Here is a 19,113-nt window from a genome sequence, read left to right as displayed (position 1 = left end):
GGGAGAATGAACAAGTGAAAGTGGGCGTTTTTGTTTACATTCTTTTTTTCCAGGTGAAAATGGTTTTACTTTTTTTCCCGCAAAGCTTCAAAAAGTATACTTTAAGAAATGTTTTTTTTTCTCCATGTTTTGACAGGATGGATCATCATTTTCATAACTTTCCACTTTGAGACACGGTTTATATTCATTCTTGATACCCCTAATGTGAGATACACACATAACATGCCGATGATTGGGACAGTTTGAGCCTTTTCACAATATTAACAAAATTTAACTATTCGATTGAGCCATATTTAACCAAAAAAAGGGTGGGGTGGAATCGAACCCTGCACCTCAGCAATGTGAGGCCAATGCGCTAATCCGTCGACCGCTGTGCCGCCGATGAATAAGAACTCAACAAAGAACGAAATAAATTCTTCTCCAATTTTGGGTGAATTAAAAATGATGGTCTCGACTTACTTTGTGACAACACGGTGACCTTTTTCTGCACACACTGCTGATCAAATATGAGCACGATTATCTTTGGAAAGGGGAGAATTTTCAGCGTCAAAATGCGTGTTTCCTTCTGATATGACTTTGATGTTTGTTGTTTTCAATTACCGCCGCTGCCATTTTTCTATCTTGGGCTCGTCTTGAAACTGTACTTCCTCTTTGGAAAGATTACACATGTCGTCTATTTGCCGTCTCCACCGAGCTTATTCCAAACGTAAACATCGTTTTATCAGCGCTCACCTCCACCTCCCCCTCGCCCATTTTCCTCACGCTTTGGGAAATACGACTTTGTGGTGAGATGAGCAAGCGTTGTTCTCCCCAACCTCGGGGTTGTCAAATTCTCACTTTTATTTTACGTTGCACTTGTTCCCTCCTTGTGTTGAAAATATAATTTCTAGAGGAGCGTTTTTTTTTCCTTCTTGTTCTTTGGCCACACGCTGCTCAGCTGACAGCTCGGGTCAAGCAGAGCGACCCGATTCGCATCGCTAATGCCAATCGGGGTGGGAGGGGGGGGGGATTACAGTTAAATTATGCTTGCCGCGGGAGGGTTGGGGGGTGCGAGGAGGGTAGCAGATGTGGAACACTCAAATCAAACTCCTCAAGGTCGTTTGAGGCATACACACTAAGTAGTAGTAAGTAGTTTGTTAGCCTCGTTTTCAGAGGCACACAATTTGGGGCCTTTGTGTGTTGTACGCAGGGGCGGAGCTATGTGATGGCCGGGGGTGGCCTCGCCACCCACGTCACTCACGGGACGCCCCCATATTTACTGTATGCAGTATTCCGAGACCCGTCGTTGTACTCAGTCAAAATTCAATTGACATTACGTCGAATCTTGTTATAACCTACCTCGAGGGACATATTGTCTTGTTCCTGCTTGTATAGCGGCTGTGTTGGGCAACATTCTGTATGTAAAGAGTTTGATGCTTCTTTTTTTCTGTTCTTTTGTCATCAACATTGGACAAAAAGGTCAGTTGAACCAAATGTAGCGATTTCACCAAGTCGACTCACAAACCGATCTCATATCTAAAATGTTGCATACAAGTATTAAGCAACTGCAATGGATAATAAATAATAAAAGTATTGTACGAATAGTGTAACAGCGAACGTATCCTTTTCTGTGTTTACAATACAATAAACCTTTTTTTTCAAAACTACCACACTTATCTGCTAACAGATATCAATAATCACCCTCGAAGATCTGCATTGTTAAATGAACTTACACTCTGTAAGCGTAAAATGCAGGACCACGGCAGATGACAATTTTCAAACAAAAGCTAGGCTGTGGTGGTACAGCAATTCTTGTTTGATATTCAAATTCACACCATCACAAAGTAAATAACCGTACCACCATCAAGTGATCAGTAGTGGAATTACACCTGATATAAATCAGTTCCACAAGTAAGTGTTATGAGCTGTACATACCAGCACCGCACACCTGAACCCCAGGAGCGGGGGGGGGGGGCTTTACTGTACATGCTTAAATTTGACTTTTAACATTTTTAAACACTTTTGTAATAATTTTTTAAAAAATTGCGTTTGTGTATTTGGGGGGCCTCAAACTGTTGGATAGTTTCATGTGTCGCAGCACATGGAATTAAACGGGTAGATCAACATGCCACTGTATTTACGGCATGCGTCTGCCTTTTAAAATCTCATATTGATCCGCAGCAGTTTGCGAAGCCATGACATTTGAACACAGTTCAGTGACACGAAATGTTTAATGGAGGGGGCCTGATGACGTTATTGATCCACCCAGGCCCGCCTCGTCTCACACGCAGCCAAATCGTCATTTCTGCGCACAGCCAAGACCAAAATAGATCAACAAAGAGACATGTGAAGCCCCCCCACTGAGGGAAAGACGGAACTTAGCGGCAAAGACGATCACAACGCATCCGTGTCACAAACCAGTGCTTCCACAACTCTCGCTTGCTTGCTTTTTTTTTCCCCGGTAGTGTCTTCTTTAGTGCAGCTACTCCCCAGTCTGCCACCTTTTGTTTGCCTGTCATAACTGTCTCCTTTCATCAAACCGCATCACTGCCGCTTCCAAGTGTGTGAAAGAAAAAGTCGAGTCAAACATGTTTTTGGGGAAACATGGAGGCACTTCTCCAACTCAAATTGACGCCACCGAATCAAGAGAATGTTGTCCTAAGTGTCAGAACTCGATTCCGACAATATAAGAAGGCAACAGGATTAAAGGGGACAAGCTTTCATTTTCAAGAGCGCTTGTCCTTGTTTGGGATGCACGTAGCTGAAGCCAAACACGAGAGCTGCGATTGTCCTCACAAAAGTCTGATTTGAATCGATTTATTCTTGTCGAATAAAAGCAAGCACAATGAAATCAGTCAAAATTTGACTTTGAATTTGATACACCGTGTCTTCCTCGGTTTGAAGCGCTCACCCAAATCTTCATTTTAATCCATCGGGAGGCTCACCTTGTGAATGTAGGCAAATTCAAAAGCTCACCGGCGCAAGTAAATATAGACTCGTATAACCCAGAATCCTCATTAAAATACTCAAGGACGCTTATCTTTAAGGGACGTCAGTAATCGCCTCCTCACCTGTAGCGCCTCCAGCGGGACGTCCGTGTTTGGAATCGCCTGGGCCAGGGATTTCTTTTGAAACAGGAGAGTATAATAGAATAGAATAAAATAAGTCTTGACTATTCTCGAAACTGGGCAATCGAAAATAACGTGGCTGACATTAATCTGCTTGGTGTCATTCAGTAGCAATCTGTTGTTGTTGTTCTAAGCGAGCTAAGAAAATGACATTTCATTACATGCGTGGCAAATGTGACGACTTTGCATCTGCCTCGACGTCTCCAACCTAACGTCAAAATTTGATCTGCGGGGATCTTCCAGAATGAGACGTGTTGATATTATCTTGTCTCGTCTTCCCAAATGATTTGTGAGGACCGGCGGTGACAACACAAAGCTGAATTTAGGCCGTAAGAAGATGACGGGATGATTCGTGTTGTTGCCGGCAAAGACGCAGCAACAACTTGGGAAACATGGCAAGGAGCTCCGAGCTTTGCGGGTTTACATTGCCATGACATGTGGTTCAAAAAGTACAAACCCTACTCTGAAACCCTAACCTTTCTTTGAAACCCAAAACCAGCCCCGTAAACACTTCTTTCAAACTCCAAACCAGGCAGGAAACCCTCATTCAAAACCTTGATATTTGCTTGAAACCCTAACCTAAACCATACGTAAACCCTTTTTTTGAAAGCCTTGCGGAAGCTATTTGAATTCCAAACCTTGACGGAAATCCCTAATTTGAAACTCCAACCTATTTTGAAATCATTCCTCACAACCCAAACCCCTTTTTCAAATTTTAAACCTAAATCCTGTCTTGAAACCCTTAATTTGATGCCACAAACTTGAGTACTTAAGTCTTAAGTACTCTAAAATGAACCCTAACCAAGTCTTGAAACCAGAGTTGAAAAAACGTAATCGTCTATAAACCGTAATTTGAAAAGTTACGTTGTGTTAAAGTCTCATTTGAAACCCTATCCTGTCTTGACATCCTAAACTTTGTTTAAAATTTCATTTTGAAACTCTAAATCCGTCTTGAAACCTTAAAATAAAATGCAATATGAATCCCGAACCCTGCCTTGAAGCCTTCATTTGAAATCCCTAACTCTGTCTTCGAATCACGACTTGAAATCTTAATACTTGTTTGAAACCCGCACGTTGTATTGAGACACTAATTTGAAAACCTAACCATCACTTGAAAACGTAACCCTGGCTGACAGAAATTTGAGTGCCTCAACTTGTCTTGAAACCCCAATTTATACAACTTACGCCTTGCCTGAAACCTTGTTCGAAAACCCAATTTGGAACTATAACCATGGCTCAAACTGCACATTTCGAAACCTTACCATGAAACCCTAACCCTGATTTGAAACCACCCTGAACCCATACCCCTTGTTTCAAACCACACCCCTATCTTGGAGGGACACTTTGAAACCCAATATAATATTGCCAATCAAAAACACGGCTCACAAGAACGCAAGGAGCTCCCTCTGGTATAATTGTGTCTTGATATGGACCAAACACGTCCACGGCGCAAAAAGCCACACCGCCGTGCCCTTGGAAACTCAATTTTAGCACGCTCTTCAGATCATTCACGAAGAATTTACTCTGCACGGCTTCCGCTTTTCACCAAATGCGGAATAAATACTTGACTTTTTTTTCACCAATTGCTCCCAGTGGAAGCTATTTTTCATCATCTTTTTCATCTCCCTGCCTCTAATACTGAGTGCTTCTCACATGTTAGTCATAATTACAAGAATCTGCATTTTGTGTATAATCTAATTTCATGTACACAGCAGGAGATTTCCTCCTCCCGTCAACAACTGGGGGAATTCAACCCTCGTGATGCACTAAACCGCTCTCTAAAATCAAATGTTGTCTGGGTCGGAGGACATCATCTGTGTCTGATTATCTCCTTGGTTCCAATCACCCAGCAGGGCACGTCCAATTACATTTGCTTGTCACCCATAAAAGACGGGAACTTCACAACATGTCCTTGAGGCACGAGGAATCGGGTCAAGTCTCAAGTAAGTGTTAGGTTGGTAGCATTCAAAGTCTCAAGCAAGTTCCGGGGAATTTTCTTTTAGGTTCTTGAATCAATAATTGCCTACAATATGTTTTCCAGACTCTATTTTATTGTCCGATTGCGAGCCAACCGTTCATTTTTTTTTTCAATTCCTGATTGACGATTTTGTCTTGGGCAAATTCAAAGTCTTGAGTTACCTCACGTCCAGTCTTGTGATTAGTTTCATGAAGCCACCGTTTCAAAATCTTAGCTAAAATATTTATTGCGGATATAAAGCAAGACGACCAATACGGTCATATCATGCTAGTATCAAAACCGTACGCTTATCACCTCATCGTGACTCAAGTCAGGTAAAGCCTACAGTCTTTAACTTCGAAGTCAACCGGAATCAGCTGGCGTCCGAATCACGACTCAAGTTCGTTATTTACACCCATCTTTGCTTTTTATCCCCAGAAGCTTTTCGTGTGTCACTTTTCTTGCCCCCCGTGCTGAAAGTCCGCCGTCAGCAGAGGAAAGTTAAAATGAACTTCTCGCAGATACGCATCTGCAGTGTCAGAGGGGCCGCCGCTGCCAAGGAACAAAATGGACCGATATTATCAGCACCATATTACAGATGTATTGAAGGACGCGAAGGAACTATTCTCGGCCACAATGGGGAGAATTAAAATCTGCGTATGGTATTATCGTCACGGATATTACAAGTTGGGTGACTCTGAGGGGCTCTCGAAATGTGATGCATAGTGTTTCTATTTTTGGGAACGTGTGACTAAAGAGATGTGACAGATGTGTTGTAGTTGTATACACACTCAAGGGATGTTACCAGTGGTGAACAGTAAAACAAAAAAAAAAACCACAACCTACATTTCAAGTTCTAATACTTGCTCCATGAAATTGAAGTTGACTCTAAATGTCTCTTGGCTATATTGTTTCCATTATATGTGTTCATTGTGATTTTTTTCAATCTTACTAGATCTCAGCCTGTTCAAATCGATAGGTCAATCTTATCTGCTCAGGGCATTCACAATCAGGAGTGCAAGTCAATGTAGCTTCAGTTATTTGAGCAACTAGAAGGCATCTTTGGCCATGAATATTTCAAATTCAGCCAACCTTATTATTTTTCCATCTTCCGATTGGTTGGTCAGAGCACAACCTTTTCACTTCATCTGTCACATGAGTATTGAGGGTTTCCATTCTAGGGATGTGATTATTAAGGGCTGGAGTATATTAGCTAAATCCTCACTGAAGGTTCAGTTCCAAAAAGGATGATCCAGTCGAGTGGCGGTTGTATAGTAATAGCATACTTTCACAGTGCTGCACTGACATCTAGTGGCCACAATTGGACTTACATGAGGAATCTTGGGTTACGAGCTCATTGGAAAAACACTAAATAATGATTAGGATTATCGGCGTACACCAGCATCATGACTCGGCATTAGTTATTACGGTAAGCTTTAAATCATGCTGTTCTAATCAACAGGAATTAGGATGGATCCTGAGTAACTTTAGTATGTTTTGGTAAAGTGATGGGCAAAAATACAATACAATACAATACATGCTGATTTATATAGCGCTTTCACAACAGCGGCAGCTGTAACAAAGCGCTTAACAAAACAGTTAACATAAAGTAAAATAATAAACAACACATAACATAAAACACGAACAGTAGTGCAGTCCTAACCACTTTTCCATCACACACTTTGTTGTTTGAAGCAGTTTGAGATGAAAGAGGAGAGAATCAAAGTGTCATTTCACCAGTGGATCAGATACGTCATGCTCAAAATGTGCACAAAATCAACATGTCATCAAATATTATTCTACCATTCACTGTTTTACATGATTAACTCATATTGTTGGATTGCTAACTAGCTATACAGCTAGCTGTATAAATAAATATAGCTCGATATTAGCTTGCGGCTTGTCCTTAGCCATTTTTGATCACAAACAGACAGTCTGTCATGGGTATAAAATATCCATTCACGTTTTTTACAAAAAAGTATCGCTTCAAATTTCTTATTTGTTTGCAAAATATGCAGGGTATAAAACGATCTTTAAAAAAACATTTTAATATATTTTCAGTATCACTTCAAAAAATAAATTGCTAAAAGTAGACTTTTTCTAAAGTTCTTAAATAAAAAGGAATTGGAAAAAAAGCGATATTTAAATCGGCCAAAATTGTGCACCATTGCGCCAAGAGCTCCAATTTGATGTAACAGCATATCAATGTTCGAGCTGAAGTTGGAAACTACAAAATCAGACAAAAATTCCCACCCCTCTTCAAATGTGATCGCATTTGCATTTCCCACATACAGTAACTAAAATGGTTGCAAAAAAAGGTAAGCGAGGTAAAGACAAATATATACAGCCCAGAGGGTTCATATATTTTCATTCTCCACTCACGGGATGAATGAAGTATCCATCCATCATCTATCTAGTGAAATGAGCCAAATGTTATTTTTAAACACAGCACATGCTGTACACGGGCAACGAAATGACTCTGAGTAGTTGTTCAATGTTCACTTTTCTGCCACAGTGCAAGTGTGTGTATGCGTACATACCTCCCATTCCTGCAATGAGAGCCCTCAGCTGTCCTGCTGTCGGCCTGCATGTCTGTCATCCATCCGTTGGTCTTTCTGTCTGTCTGTCTGTGTGTGTGTGTTGCCCAGTCCCTGTAGCCCACATCGTGTGTGGCATGTGTGCTGTTCTGTGGGATGAGATCAGCACAAACAACAAAATGAAGTCACATGCGCTAGAAATACAATACAATACATGCTGATTTATGTTCACGTCAATGAATTGGCACTCTCAATTTGAAACCTAACCATGGCTTGGAACCCTGATTTGCAACCCTAATTGGTAATCGCAACCATGTCTTCAAACCCTACTTTGTGAACGAACATCCAATCCTCGATTTGAAAGCAAAACTTGAGATTCTTCACACTTGCTTGAAACCATAGTTCGAAAGTCATTTCATTGCTTGAAACCCTAACCCTCGTTTGAAATCCAAATCCTGTCTTGAAACTTAACCCTTTGTTTCAAAAGTGAACCCTTGCTTAAAACACAAATCATATCTTCAAATCCTAACCATTAGCTTGCGGTCATACTTTAAAACCCTAAACCTAGTGTAAAACCTTATTTTGAAACCCTAACCTTGTCTTAAAAGCCCTAATTCAAAGCCCTAAACCTGTCTTGAAAATGAACTTCAAAAACTTAACTGCGGTTTGAAACCTTAATTTGAACCTGAGAACACACATGCACACGTTTTCAGCTGTCTCCAAGCATGCTGAGAGGTGTGGATACGGTCCCGGTGGGTTCGGGGGAAGGGGGGCGGGGGGGAAGGATTGCAGGGAGTAGACAGACTCATGCCCTTAGAAACCAGAGCTGCCTTCCTGGCTTCTCATGACTCGCCTGCAAAGCCAGCCTCCTGCTGCTGCTCGACTTAAACCGCGTGGAGGCCGACGGGAGGCGATCGTTCCGCTTGCCCTTTTATCTCATCTTCGCTTTCTTTTGTGACTAACGTGGAGGAGATATGAGGCTGTCAAAGTTTGACACGCTGCTGGTTTGGATCCTCTGCGCAATGGCTGGTGAGTCCATGTGCATGCACATGAGTGAACATGTAAAATGTCAATTCTCCAAGCAGGGCGTGGAGCCATCACAGACACTTAAAAGGAGCCTCATTTGTCAGGTCAAATGACAAAATCAGCAGTGAAAGTACCATATGTTTGAGAATTATTATTTTTTTCATTTTTTTACACGTTAAACAACTCAGTCACAAGCCTGACGCATAAGTATACATTATATTAAATGGCCAATTCCGTTCGGAAGGATTTTTACCTCTTTATTGTGGCATTAGTTCATAATGCCGAGTGTGGTGATGAAACCCTCCCACATTGTTGTCACGTAGGGACAAGTAGCTTTGGTTTTATTTTTTTGTGCCTTGATAAATTAAATTGGCATTTAGGAACTGCAATTTGTATTTCCTTGGGTGGTCGCAGCGTGATATTAAAATAGGTTTGATGAACTGAACCCTTTGTGTGTGATAAATATGCAAAGAGTACAGAAATCGGGAAGGGTGCAAATACTTTTTCACAGCACTGTACATCGTAAAAAATGACAAATAGAATGTAAAGAAAAGAGTGCTGGTGTGCAAGACATGGCCAGCAGGGGGCCGTATTATACAGTCATGCAGACACAATCAAAAAACTATTTCACAACTACTCCGACTACGTAAACTACAGAAATAGAATGTCGTTTTTTTGTTATGGTTTATTTTTTTGTAGAGGATAAAGAATTGACGCCTGTGACTTTGTCTATTTAAATATTTTGCTCCACTATTTGTGGTCAATTATCACTCACTTAAAGAGTTCAGAACACCTCTCCATAGATGCTATGTTCATGAACGCTTCTCTGCAGTTCCACGTTACGCATTAGCATCGAGCTAGTGGACTTAAACGTATATACAATTTGTAATGGTCTTAGTTTGATGTTTGGCTTGACAGTCAACTCCAACCGGTAATGGCAATTAACAGCTTGAAGCTCTCTTTTGAAGAACTGTTCACTCTTGACCAAATTGTTGCTTGTTAAGCTCACTGGCACCATAGCAGTCACATCTCAGTTTTTGCTCACGTTAAGGCGAAAAAAAACAACAACAATAACAACAAATTAATACCAGCCGAACCTCGTATCTAAAAAAAATCATAAGTTAAGGTAAATTCACTGTATACAAAACTAAGGATATCATGACTACTGCTACGCCTACCACGAAGAATTGGTCGCAATTCTTTAGATATGCCAGCATGTGTTTCATTCAGCGGGGTGGGGCTGAACCTGTTGTATTCCGCACGAGTTTCGCCCCCCTTGTCGTCCTTGAGACTCGCGAAAAGCGACAGCTCTCGCATTGTCAGCATTCTTACCCGTGTTGGTGTTTGAGGCATTCCGTCGGCGCAGCAGGTGTCCTCCGCCTCACGCTGATTTACAAGGCGGAAAAAGGCGGACGTTTCGTCATTTTAGACAAGGACGCAGGGACTTTCTCTCCCCTGCCAGTTTTAAAGCTGTGAAATTTAAAAGTCCTCATCACTAAAAAGTTCCCATAAAAGAAAGGGGACAGGCAAGGGTTTGACGTCATTCTCTAATATTTCTAACAGACATTAACGTGTGAAAAGGGGTTGACTGATTGTTAGTGCAAAAAACAGTTTGAACACCAATTGTTAGAGCGGTTCGAGTTGAAGTTAAAGACTGTTAATTCTGAGATTTATTTCTAAAATCACGATACGATGTTGATGAAAACGGGCAAAGACTGAGAACTTTGTAGTCCTCAATTGTGGAAAACGTTAAAACGGATTTCACCGTTGCAGTTTTCCCAATTTTGCGCGTGCGTGTGCAAGTAACTATGTGTGCATCCATCATGAGTCAGCCCTCCTCAGTATTGGGCTACTAAGAAGAGGTGGGGAGTCAGTGGGGTCAGGGATAAAGTGGGTGAGGGTGGAATGAGGACTCGGGTTGAAGTCTCTGTGGGGAGGTTAGGACAAGTGAGATTAGGGTTCAACTGGGTTTAGGGTTAAAAAAATTTTGGATCTGCTTTATCCTCACAAGGGTCGCAGGGCATGCCGGAGCCTACCCGCTCTGTCTTCGGGCAGTAGGCAGGGGGAGAACATGAAACCTCCACAGAAGCAAACTCCACACATGAAGGCCGGAGCTGGAATCAAACCCGGTACCTCTGGACTGTGAGGTCGATGAGCAAACCACTCGATCACTGGGCCGCCCCCAAGATTTTATTTGAATTCCAAATTGCATTTCTGCGGTTAGCGTCCCTGTATCATGTCATTCCCAGGTATTAATCAAATGCCTTCAGTGATCAAGGCAAGCCCTTTTCCCTGCGAGCGTAATTAATAACATCCACATTTTCCGATTCAGCGCGTGCAGCCGGCTGTGTGACGAATGGAGGCTTGGTGTTTCCTGCCACCAACGACTGGATAAAGACGCCATAAAAGTTGCTCAATCACCGATCGGCCTTTATATTTTATCACCGGCCGGCCGGACGCTCCTAACAATATTTACTAGCCGGCCATTACTAGCTCGTACATCAAAAAGAGAAATTACGCCGTCTTGATCGTTCTCGGGTGATATCACCCTGCAGGCTCTCTTATGTAATCAATAACTCTTATGGTCCAATATTTCATTATAAATGTGTGCTTAAATGTATAATGAATCATATATTTCGCTGTTGTCAATTGTGCAGATATTCTCCGAAGCCTGTCTGTTCGTGAATATGAAGGTTGTTTTATGCTCCAATAAAGTTGTACCGTCGTGTTGCATTTTAAGCACTGTCATGGTGTTGCCCTACTGAGCGTATTGCAGTAGGAACAATGAAAAAGATCTTCAGGAGAAAAGATGAGCAAAAAGATTGAGTGAAATAACCAGAAGGCAATGTCAACAGCGATTTCAAATCACGTGTTGGAATTGTCCAAGTAAGAAGGCTTTTTCAAGTCAGTGAAGGTATCACGTCATCACTTGGCATATGCCGATTATCGATTTAGCGGGTGTTTAAAAAGTGTTTCAATAACCGCTAAAACTATCGATCCCCGGAAATTAGCTTTTTTTTTCTTTTTCTTTTTCGAGGGGATTTCTAAGCAGGTAGCATCTTGTCGCAAGATGATTGGCCACTTGGCGAGATCACGAAAAAAGCCGCCTCTTTGAAGTTAATGATGAGAGGCCAGCCGCTTGTATTTCTCCTTCTCAGCTAAGCAGAGAGGGGAGGGCTGAGCAGTTACGCACACCCCACACAGGAAGAGGAAAGTTAAAGAGGTAAACGTTCCTTCATGTACCACTTACTCTATATGTTATTTTAAAATAAAATAGATGGTGTTTAATGGGGAAAATGCTGTTCCTATTTTACCCAAATGTGCAATAATACATCGTGCTATTTTTTCATCGGGAAAACTCATACCACAAAATTGTTGGAGACTTTTTGGAGAAGGCTGGAACGGTTTAATGGCATTTCCATTCATTTCAGTGGAGAAAGATGATTTGATGCAACAAATTGAATTTGTATCTGAAGACACCACTTACTTGATGGGTCAAGTGATTGTTTATCAGTCTCATTGTTAGCTAGCATTTATGGATCATGGGGAATAACATCAAACTCATGTTAGACTGAGGGGAATTCACCATTTTCAAAAGTGGAAAGAGCTGCAGTGTGTTGTATTGGAGTGATTTCTTTATTTTTTGTCGATATGGTTCTTACTTAAGACATGCTACATTAAGAAAGATATGGATAAGATGGACAGGACTGTAGCATTTGCATTCTGGGGCAGGTGTGCACTTTTCAATTTCTCCACAAGTAAAGGTTATCTTATCCATCGTGACTCAAAAAAAAGAAAAGAAATGAAATGATGTGCCATGTTGGTCATTTTCTGTCCAATCGCGAGATCGTGTTTCTGGTTTATGGAGAACTAGCTGATGAGCCGCCCGGAGGCTGCGGAAGGCTGGTAAGGTGGGCCGTCGGCCCACAAAAGTGTTGTTGCTTGGTTCTACTTTTTGTTCATCTTCATTGCTTATCGCGAAAATAAAGAGATGTTTAGCTCTACTAAATAACTAACAATTTTATTGCAATGCTTGTGGGTAGACAACATTTTTTCGCTAAGATGCCCACGCGATCGTAGTGAGCCACTGCCTGAGCGGCGCAGTGGCGGCGCGCAGCGGCGCGGTGAAGTAGGTACGTTTTGAAAAGGGACAGACGGAAGGACAGACCGCGTGCGGGACGACGCGCAATATATATATAGAAGAAGATGACGCAAAATGCAGAATAAATGAACTGTATTCTACGATCTGCAAACTGGGCCAGCGGTGGAGAGTTCTATTACTACTCAAAAATATAAAATTATTATTATATATATATTTTTTTTTAATGGAATGGTTTTCGCTTAATGCTGCTAACTATCAAACAAACAGGTATCGTGTTTAGAGGGAGGGAGCAACTTGACAAAACCTTCAAATACCAGGAAGCTAAGTGTCAGGAAAACCTCCATGTGCCTTTTTATTTGGGCTCAGTCCGGAAACGTGAGTGGAGCCAGGCTGGCTGTTGACTGGCAGCTGCAAGTGCATGATGGGTCACGCCCCCTTTTCTATTTCAGTGGGCAGCCACATCAAAAGCAGACACCGTGACGAACCGAAGAACGAGTACTGTATCTTCAACTTTGTGGAAAACATTCAAGAAGTAGAAGACGCAATGAACAGCACATGTGCAGATTTAGACCTTTGTGTGCGTGTGTCTGTGTGTGTTTTGCAGGCTTCATGAATGAGGACACACAGTAGTCGCCAATCCCAGAAATAACACGCACACACAAATTTGTATACACATCGACACGTGCACACAGGATACAAATTTGCTCTCGAAAAGCAGCATGGCCAATCTTTGAGTTTTGTTGGCATCCCAATTTAGGAATTTCCACTAAGGAGACTTTTTTTTTGCCAACAATTTTGTAAACAGCATTTTGTTTGTTGTAATATTCATTTGTACACACTACACATTATGATCAAAAACAATTATTTACTTATAACAAGGAGTATAACAATTACGAGCTGTCGCTTGGTTCATGCAATTAAAGTACTGTGATGCCCTCGCATGTGGGCAAGGAAAGAGATGCGTAGATGTCCGCCGATAACAAAATCAAACACCATTCCATTAAATTATACTTCCCAGTTTATTCTTACATATTCACAAAATTCCCATGGAAAGTTTCCAATTTGCGATTTTTCCAAAATTCCTCATTTCAGTTTCCTGCGGAAATGAATGGGAAACTTTCCAAAAGTGGAAATGAGCCACATGCTGCTTCATCACATCTAACTGCCGACATTCCAAATCAAGCGAATTGGCCTAGGCCTGCATATTTCCCATGCGCGTCGCCTCTTAGCACTCGGATTAAGTTCTCTTCTCCATGGCCGTGATAAGGAATGCCAGCCGCTTGTTGATCCCAACTGAATCCGTCTGGGATGCGCCTGTTTCTGCGTGTCTGTCAGATGATAATTCCCCACTCTTCCTGTATTCCGAGCCGTAGTGGTCTCGGATTGCGGGTGGGAAGCCGAGCGAGGGCGGCGAATGTTTATTTCATGACCCAACAGCTTCCCTGTTTCGCCGGTTCCGGTATTTGATGGGACTCGAATATTAGTCGGGTCAGGTTTGGGCGCTAGAACTTGAGCCCGAAATAATGTGTGATGACAGTTCAAGGTGGCATCCATGTCCGGAAGGTTCTCTTGAACTCTGCCCTACGGAATGACACCACTTACCGACCTAGTCATTAAATGACAACTCAGTTGACGCAAGTTAATCCTGAGAAGAAGAAAAAAATACTGGATAAAGTCTGAAATTGACTTACACGGCCATATCACACACGGGAGGTTTGTGTCGCAGGTCGGGCGTGGTGCTCGGAGGACGAGACGCGTCTGGTGAATCATTTGTTCAACGGATACAACAAGGTGGTGCGCCCAGTCAACCATTTCAGCGAAGCGGTGGTGGTCACCGTGGGACTGCAACTCATTCAGCTCATCGAAGTGGTAAGCAAAGACGCCCCATTTTCCATTTCTGCAGCATAAACTTTTTATCAAGTGGAACGCCCCAGTCCAAATCGAAGCAATACTGATTGTACAGAAACCTGAATATTTCCTTTTATGTCATTCAGGATGAAGTCAACCAGATTGTGACCAGTAATGTTCGTCTCAGACAAGTAAGCAAGCACATTTTTCCAAAAAATAGTTGACGCTTGTGAAAAGAATCACTTCGTGGTAGCCATTGTTTCCCATATTTTCAATTTTGTTTGACAATGACAGTCATCACTTTTACTTACTAACATATTTGACCATGAGATTGAAATTATGGATTCATCCACGTACCCATAAAAAAAGGATTTGCTACTTGCAAAACTTTTATGACAAATCTTTTTGCACTGTGACACGCAGCAATGGACGGACGTGAACCTGAAATGGAACCCAGACGAATACGGTGGCATCAGAAAGATCCGAATCCCTTCCATGGATATTTGGAAGCCTGACTTGGTGCTTTACAACAAGTAAACACAATTTTGAAGTCGAGCGAACACCCACCGAGTCGCAGTTCGCTCGTCCCTTTTTTTTTTTTTTCATTTACCTTCCGATATTTGTGTTTTTACACGACGTCACTTTCAGTGTGTGTTCAAGTGGGCTCGCGCGGGAATGTCGCCAATAAAAACAAAATAAAAGAGCAAATACTGAACAATACAGTAAACTGCTAAAGGGGCTGGTGGCCTTGCTAAGTATTGTGTCATCGCCTCGAGTCGTGGCTTGTGAGATTTTTTTATTTTTTTAACTAAAAATGTTACACAGCGAAGCTTTTATATAGACAATTCTAAATATTTTGTGTCGATATTTTTAAAATGGTGGCTTGGCCTTGATCTCACGCCGTTCCTCCTGTCATCGTTTTATAGTGCCGACGGCGATTTCGCTATCATCCACGAGACCAAAGTGCTGCTGGAGTACACTGGCCAGATCACGTGGAACCCGCCCGCAATCTTCAAGAGCTACTGCGAGATTATCGTCCTCCATTTTCCCTTCGACCTGCAGAACTGCAGCATGAAGCTCGGCACGTGGACGTACGACGGCCTGCTAGTTGTCATCAATCCGGTCAGTTCGCGCGGATGCACCGGTGATGCCAGATGGGCTTGCAAAATTAACGCTATTATCAGAGTTGGAATGAAAATTTAACTGCCGTTTATGGTCATGAAACAAAAGTTTCCAAAGAATTTAAGTAGAGTTGGGTGATGTATAAAGTACTTTATCTTAATCCGGAAACAACAAAGCAGATTATTCACCGAGAGACATCGCAACTTCTCAGCAGTCTAGACGTGCTTCACAGAGGATAAGGAATATATGCCTATGAGTATAATTATACTTGTATTATTCAAGTTTTGTGAAGTACACATTTGATTTGGTTTGTACATTGACTACGTTAAAAAGTGAACAAAAGCATTCTTCTATGGTTGAAAATGAGCATACAACTTGAATAAACTGTGCACGTGCAGGACAGCGATCGTCCGGACCTGAGTAACTTCATGGAGTCCGGAGAGTGGGTTCTGAAGGACTACCGGAGCTGGAAGCACTGGGTCTACTACACGTGCTGTCCCGACAAGCCCTACCTGGACATTACTTACCACTTCCTGATGCTGCGACTGCCGCTCTACTACATCGTCAACGTCATCATACCCTGTATGCTCTTCTCATTCCTCACCGGCCTCGTCTTCTATCTGCCCACGGACTCCGGTATGTGCAAATGTGGCAAGATTGAGAGAAAATCGGGATTTTCACCCACCCCCCAACAAAAAACTCACGGCCTCGTATGATTCTCTCCAGGCGAGAAGATGACGCTGTCCATCTCCGTTTTGCTGTCTCTCACTGTGTTCCTGCTTGTCATCGTGGAGCTCATTCCGTCCACGTCCAGCGCGGTGCCGCTCATCGGGAAGTACATGCTGTTCACCATGGTTTTCGTCATCGCCTCCATCATCATCACCGTCATCGTCATCAACACGCACCACCGCTCGCCCAGCACGCACACCATGCCGGCTTGGATACGCAAGGTAGGGGGATGTCGTTTGATGTGAACGTATTTCCTCAAATAATGGCTGCCGTACATTTGCGAGGAGGCCTTCCTTAGTTCAGGTGGACATTTTTCAGACCAAAACCAGGATTCACTCTTGAGTACTCACCAATAGTGTTATCAAGTAGAGATACCACTAATACTTGTGATACATTAAATTTCAATTTATACTATGTCATATTTTTTCCCCCTTTAAGTATTGGTGGCTCGTATCGGCATCATTAACGAGAACCCAAAACTTTGAGAAAAAAAAAAGGCCAGTATCATACCGATACCGAAACCTAGTATCGGTACATACCCATCACTAGTTCTGAAGTAGGGACGGGTGTTAGTATTTCTAATTGAGGATTCAAGTCGGGTTTAGGGTTTAAAAACTAGGGTTAATGTGTCAATATAGGATTAGGGATTGAAACTGGGGTTCGGGTTTCAAATTCAGGGTTTAAACTGGAAAAGTACTGTTTGAAGATGTCCATATTGATTCCTGTGCTGCATTGGGTCCTGCCAGGTATTCATCGAAACAATCCCCAACATGATGTTCTTCTCCACCATGAAGCGTCCTAGCCAGGAGATTCGGCAGAAGCGATTGTTTCCCACAGACATGGACATCTCCGATATCTCAGGTAAGCACACAACATAGGGTACATTGTAAGGCTTCTGTAACAGACCGTATATTGACCTTTTAAACGGTTGTGCTGGAAAAAGTGATTTAACTCAAAGCTAATGTGGCTCAGGTAACCCCACGCCCACCAGCGTCCCCTACCAGTCACCCATCATCAAGAACCCTGACGTCCGGAGTGCCATCGAAGGTGTCAAATACATCGCAGAGACCATGAAGTCGGACGAGGAATCCAACAATGTAAGAACGGAAGACCTCGCCATGACCTGACAGTTGGTACGGTTTGCTGTGCTGTGGGTGCGGCGCCATCTTCTGCCTGTGGATGGTCACTGCAAGTGGATGCTAGTTTTAAAGCTTTTGTAATTGTACACTCCACTCTACAAATAAAGGCCTTCTCTCTAAAGTTATCATTACGAAGGAGTGCCTTTATTAAATAACACATTTTTAATTATACTATAGTAATATAGTATAAATACAAGTGCCCTCTCTAATAGACTCACACTTAATGTGCTTTATGCTAACGTACGCTAACAAAACACTGACCTCAATTGGACTCCAGAGACAAGCTGATCTTCCTAAAATGAAGTACGTATTTGCTATTCCTCACCAATTTTTGCCCCGGTTGCAGGCGGCTGAGGAGTGGAAGTTTGTGGCGATGGTTTTGGATCACATCCTCCTGTGCATCTTCATGGCAGTGTGCATCATCGGCACGCTTGCCGTATTCGCCGGCCGACTCGTTGAGCTCAACACGCTGTAAACGAGCACGCGCGTAGGCCTCGTCTTCCTCAAGGTCTCACACCCAAGCGGACATTTTGAGTTGATTTAGAGGTTGTAGGATGTAGGTGCCAATGTTTTTGACATCTTTTTATCTAGAGAAAAAAAAGTGGTGCTGTGGGCCAACAAAAAAAATCTTAACGCAGTCCACAAAATGGCCGCGGGGGTGGAGTTTTGACACCCCAGTTACACAGGCTAACGGCTAACGACGCGTCTTGCGATCTCCGCTGGTCATACTTGAAGCTGTTTTTTTGTTGGGGGGTGGGGAGCATAATCATTGCCGTTTTGATTCCTGTCATTCAAACATACAAAACAGCAATGTTTTTTTCTTTTTGTTTATTGTTCCAGACTATGAATTTGTTGTAGCAAGGGGATGACAGATTTTTCCTGTCTCCAAGTTGTATTGATTTGTTTTGATCAGTGACATTCATGAAGGACATAAACCTAAAAATATTTTTTTTCATGTGCTATCCATGTTTGGAAATAATCAAAACAATATTATTTCAGTTATTCATTTTTTTCGTAGTTCCTGATTCATTTACTAATTGATGGATGCTAACCAGGTATCAATCAATGTCATACTGGAACAAGAAAAAGGAATATATGGCGTGTCAATAAGGCAATTGTGGCTGCGTTGTTGCTGGGTGTTTTTCTAGCAACGTGATTGATTGTGCAGCCGCAAGTTGATTTAATGATCTCAGTCTGCCAGTGAAGTTCATATTGAGCTCACTTATGACTGTTTTTGTTTAGATATGATTTTGTGTGTGTACATGAACAAGGTGGAAATAAACTTGTAATGACTGTTTTTTTTTAATTATTACATCTGCAGCCATGTTAAAGCTGAAAAACTTATTTTAGCGGCCAGTCATGAAAACCTGACAAAAGTAGCTATTGAGTCCAGCAGAGCATCAAACAGACATTTGAGATCAGTTAAATTTTAACATTTTTCAAGTAGCAATCGCAGTAATTTAGCATTAAGTTGTTTAAGTGAACGTTCCAAAAATATGCTAAAGTCCACAGTACATTCATGTGCAGAAATGTCCAGAAATGGTCA

General features: G+C 42.2%; 1 protein-coding gene and 1 long non-coding RNA gene across 2 annotated transcripts; one reads left to right on the top strand and one right to left on the bottom strand.

Moving 5' to 3' along the window:
* Positions 1–1,983: 1,983 nt before the first annotated feature.
* Positions 1,984–10,060, bottom strand: LOC127610211 (uncharacterized). The gene is made up of 3 exons (XR_007964768.1): positions 9,960–10,060; positions 7,605–7,750; positions 1,984–2,284 (listed from the first exon to the last, which is right to left on the bottom strand). It is a non-coding gene; the product is annotated as an uncharacterized LOC127610211 (long non-coding RNA).
* Positions 8,401–18,042, top strand: LOC127610188 (acetylcholine receptor subunit alpha-like). Its single transcript, XM_052080018.1, has 10 exons — positions 8,401–8,630; positions 14,456–14,598; positions 14,724–14,768; positions 15,001–15,110; positions 15,504–15,699; positions 16,098–16,335; positions 16,426–16,649; positions 17,175–17,289; positions 17,401–17,525; positions 17,914–18,042. The coding sequence occupies exons 1-10, from the start codon at positions 8,576–8,578 to the stop codon at positions 18,040–18,042; spliced, it is 1,380 nt and encodes a 459-aa protein (XP_051935978.1). The 5' UTR covers positions 8,401–8,575.
* The last annotated feature ends 1,071 nt before the right edge of the window (positions 18,043–19,113 follow it).

This window comes from Hippocampus zosterae, chromosome 11 (assembly GCF_025434085.1).
Source record: "Hippocampus zosterae strain Florida chromosome 11, ASM2543408v3, whole genome shotgun sequence".
Taxonomy (NCBI): domain Eukaryota; kingdom Metazoa; phylum Chordata; class Actinopteri; order Syngnathiformes; family Syngnathidae; genus Hippocampus; species Hippocampus zosterae.
This window is presented reverse-complemented; position numbering and strand designations above follow the sequence as displayed.